This window comes from Pterocles gutturalis, unplaced genomic scaffold, assembly GCF_000699245.1.
Source record: "Pterocles gutturalis isolate BGI_N339 unplaced genomic scaffold, ASM69924v1 scaffold34431, whole genome shotgun sequence".
Classification (NCBI taxonomy): Eukaryota; Metazoa; Chordata; class Aves; order Pterocliformes; family Pteroclidae; genus Pterocles; species Pterocles gutturalis.
This window is the reverse complement of record NW_010098955.1, coordinates 1,408-5,039: the sequence shown is the minus strand read 5'-3', so window position 1 is coordinate 5,039 and position 3,632 is coordinate 1,408. Positions and strand designations below refer to the sequence as shown.

Sequence of the window (3,632 nt, the reverse complement as noted above, 5' to 3'; positions counted from 1 at the left end):
TGCCCCCCTCTGACCCCCCCCTCCATGGGGGGCGGGCGCTCTCGCAGAACAGCCTCATCTGCCATCTTGGCCGCCTGCCGCGCGATCTCGTCCCGCTCCTTCTCCCGCAACTCTGTTTTGTAGCGCTCGTAATTCCTCGCCATCAGCACCATGGCATCAGCCTGGGGCATGTTGCGGTGCTCTGCACAAGGGAAGGAAAGGCTCTGAGCAGACCCAAGCGAGGCCAGGCGGCGGTGCCGTGCCTCCCGCACACCAGCACACCCCACGCCACAGGCAGGCACCGCTCAGGGACTGCAAGCAGAGGCTTGGGAAGCCTGCTAGGTGCACAGTAACCCTTCAGTTTCCTAAGCCAAGAGAAGGCTCGGGGTCACCCACCCAGCAAGGCCATCCTCTTCCTCCACAGCTGAGAGCTGGGAGAAGTATGGGATCAGCCCAAGAAACCTCTTTCCCCCTCTCATGCCATCAAAAAAAGGGAAAGCAGCTCCCCCGACCTCACACAAACTCTCTGCTCCAGGAGGAGACAGTTCCAGCCAAGCTAAAGCCTTGGACAGATCCAAAACTTGCCCTCTGAAGGCTGCTAAAGCTTACCAGAGCAGGACAGCAACGGGAATACTTTTTGGTTCTGCACTGCCAATGCCTTAATATAGTGCGTGCACACGCAGGGGACGGGGAGGAGAGCAGCGCTGGCCGATGCCACTTTGCTGCCTGTGTTCACTGCCTGGGGCAACAAGCAGCAATCAAGTTCTTCTCTAATACAATGAATAATGGTCAGCTCCAGCTTTTTCTTTTTACTCCCCATCACTTTATAATTGTATCTTTTTATAACTCTTCCCAGTTTCACAATCAGATCTTTACCTTGACCAAATATGCTATCCTCATTCTGTGTTCCTTAAATCACATTGGTTTTAAAATCTGTCCTGTATTCACATTCTGAACACGCTCTCTTTGAGGACAAGAAGGGATAAACAGAGGTTGGACTAGTATCACTCAGAAATCTACTAAGGCAATGCAGTCATTTCTAGAGCTGGGGTTCACAGCTCGCCCTGAGCTGCAAAGGCTGGTGATGTGGGGTGCTGAGAACACAGCTGAGATTCCTTCTTGGCAGAAATCTGACACTCCTTTTGACAAGGGACAAATAAAGTATTATAGAAACTGGTAAACAGTGGTACTCACATTTACGACATGGTGTGCAGTCATTAATAACTACTTATGTCCCACCAAGGATGAGCTTTGCCCCGTGTGATTCTGCTCGAAAGGGAGTGCTCTAAAGCAGCACCTCGAGCAGCTACCCAGCCCACGGAGCCCTCCGTACCTTGTGGGGTGCCAAACATGATATTGACTGTGCAAGAGCGGTGAACTTGGTGCTGCTGCGTGATGACAATGGCGAAAGGAGACCCTCCTCTGCTCACATCGTCCAGGGCTTGCGTCAGGGACATCTCTGTGTTGAGGATGATCAGGTCCACGACCATGCCCAGGTCCCGCACCTTCCGCCCCACTGACTCCGCGTACTCCCTACCAGAAAGCAAAGCCAGCATTTTCTTTAGACCCCAAGCCAGATCTATGATTTATCTACATCTTTGCTGTTCTTCACTATATTTGTTTGTAAAGATATAGACATCAGCCTGGAGCCACCGTGACAGCCCCCCTCCCGCTGTACCAGGCACAGCACACCCCTCTGCTCACAGCACAGCGCCTGCTCTCCACACCAAGGACTTACTAACATTTTTGATGCAAGTCCCTTTGACTCCTAAAATTGTTTTAAGTCCTGACATTGCAGGGGAAAGCATGCCATTCCACAGGGACACCCTGCAGTTTCGTGCCCCGATAAACCATCTTGCACTTAGCAAAACAAAAGGACGCACTGCGAGTGGGGACACCTCAGTGAGCGCCCAGACTGTCAGGAGATCACCCTGCTCACTGCTTACGCTGGCCCTTGATATTGTTCATGACTGCTTCCAGCCGTGATTTTACACCTCTAGCACGGTGGATTAGCGGTATTGACTGGTACCTGGCCTCGTAACCAGCCTCACAGGAGCTCTGAAACGAACAGCCCACGACTCCCCCCACCTGCTGGCTGGCACACGTTAACCAGTTCCGTGTCGGTCAACGCATGAACAACACGTACAGGCCACTGGAACCTGTCGTGACAGTAGGCTGATATGAAGAGCAGGTAGAAAACTATCAGGAGTAGGTGACAAGAAAGAAATAAAAGTAAAGCACAAGATACAACATTTCTCCCTCTCATCAACATATATTCCCAGAACAGCAACAGGGGCTGTCACTTTTTGAGGGCTCTACACCTGTAAAACAAACTGCCTCAAGGCAGGACTAAGTTTAATTCCATTTTCTTCTACCATGCAATAATAAAATCATAACTATTTTCTTACTTTGTCTGTTTATTCACCACTATCACAGAACAATCCACAGGTCTCTCTGCATCAAAACGTCTCTTGATTTCCTCGTAGTACTGACGGTACAGCTCCTCTCGGCGCCGCTCCTCACGCTTCAGACGGTCTGAAAGGAAGCCATGGGGAGAGAACAAATAACACCCTTTGGACCTGCTCAGAGCAGTGAGGTGCGCACAACCAGCCTGCCTGCATCTGTGAACCATCCAGAGCCACAGAACGCAACACACTCGGCACTGCAGGCATCTCCCGCAGCCTCTCGGAGGGAGAACGTGAACCTGCCCATCCCAACGTGACAGGTACTCACCATCGGAATTCAGCGGTGGTCGATCAAAATGCTCTTTGTAGCGGTCATAGTAAGAGTCATCCTTCCGTCGATAGTAGTCGTCAAGGTGAAGGTAACGGTCATAAGCTTCATCTCGTCTGCAACATTTACAGAAGCAAGGCTTTCACACTCAGCACACTCTCGGGCACTAACTCTGGCCAATGCATCATGCGCAGGTGTGCGTGCAAACTTCCTTGAGTTTAATTTCCCAAGTACCCACCTGCTCCCCCCAACTCAAAGCAGGCACCCAACCGTCTCCAGCCAGAGCAATTTCCTCATCTTAAACATCTGACACCACTCAAGCCAGGGCAGACATTGAGGCAGGATCGCCTGAAAAACGCGTCGGCAAATACGATCCTGTGGAAATTACCTGTACAAAGGGTCCCGAGGGTCTCTCATATCCCGTGGATCCCTCAAATCGCGTGGATCCCTGTATCGATCATACAGTGGCTCCCGTGGGTCGCGAAGATCTCTAATATCACGAGGGTCCCGCAAGTCTCTCAGGTCCCTGATATCCCGTGGGTCCCTCTGGTCTCTGGTGTCACGCATGTCTCTAGCCCGAATGTCTCTGGAATCTCGCCCGTTTCTCCCGTCCCTGCCATCTCTGGGGTCTCTCCGTGGGCTCCCCCGAAGAGGGGAGCGGTCGCGTCTGGGATCTCGGCCATCACCGTAGGGGTACGGCTCTCTAAGGAAAACACCAGGGAAACCCCATTAGACTGCTAACGACACGAGGACCGTCACCCCTAGATCTCTTACCTGAGGTGCCAAAGCAACCCTTCTCTAAGCAGCTGAGTCCTCCCTCCTACCCCACAACAGCAAGAATTGCCCCAAAAAACCCTTGCTGAAACAATCTGGAGAAGCTTCTTAATTCTGATTTTTATGACAGCCAAACAAGACCCAGG

General features: G+C 51.9%; 1 protein-coding gene across 1 annotated transcript in view; it reads right to left on the bottom strand.

The window, feature by feature from the left end:
• The window catches only part of NCOA5 (nuclear receptor coactivator 5), a gene marked incomplete at its 5' end in the record, with an annotated part of 4,629 nt that extends 1,214 nt beyond the window's left edge, over window positions 1–3,415 (bottom strand). The window contains 5 exon segments of the mRNA XM_010074896.1: window positions 3–181; window positions 1,313–1,512; window positions 2,388–2,514; window positions 2,713–2,828; window positions 3,101–3,415. Coding sequence (XP_010073198.1) covers window positions 3–181; window positions 1,313–1,512; window positions 2,388–2,514; window positions 2,713–2,828; window positions 3,101–3,415 — 937 coding nt within the window.
• Window positions 3,416–3,632: the final 217 nt, after the last annotated feature.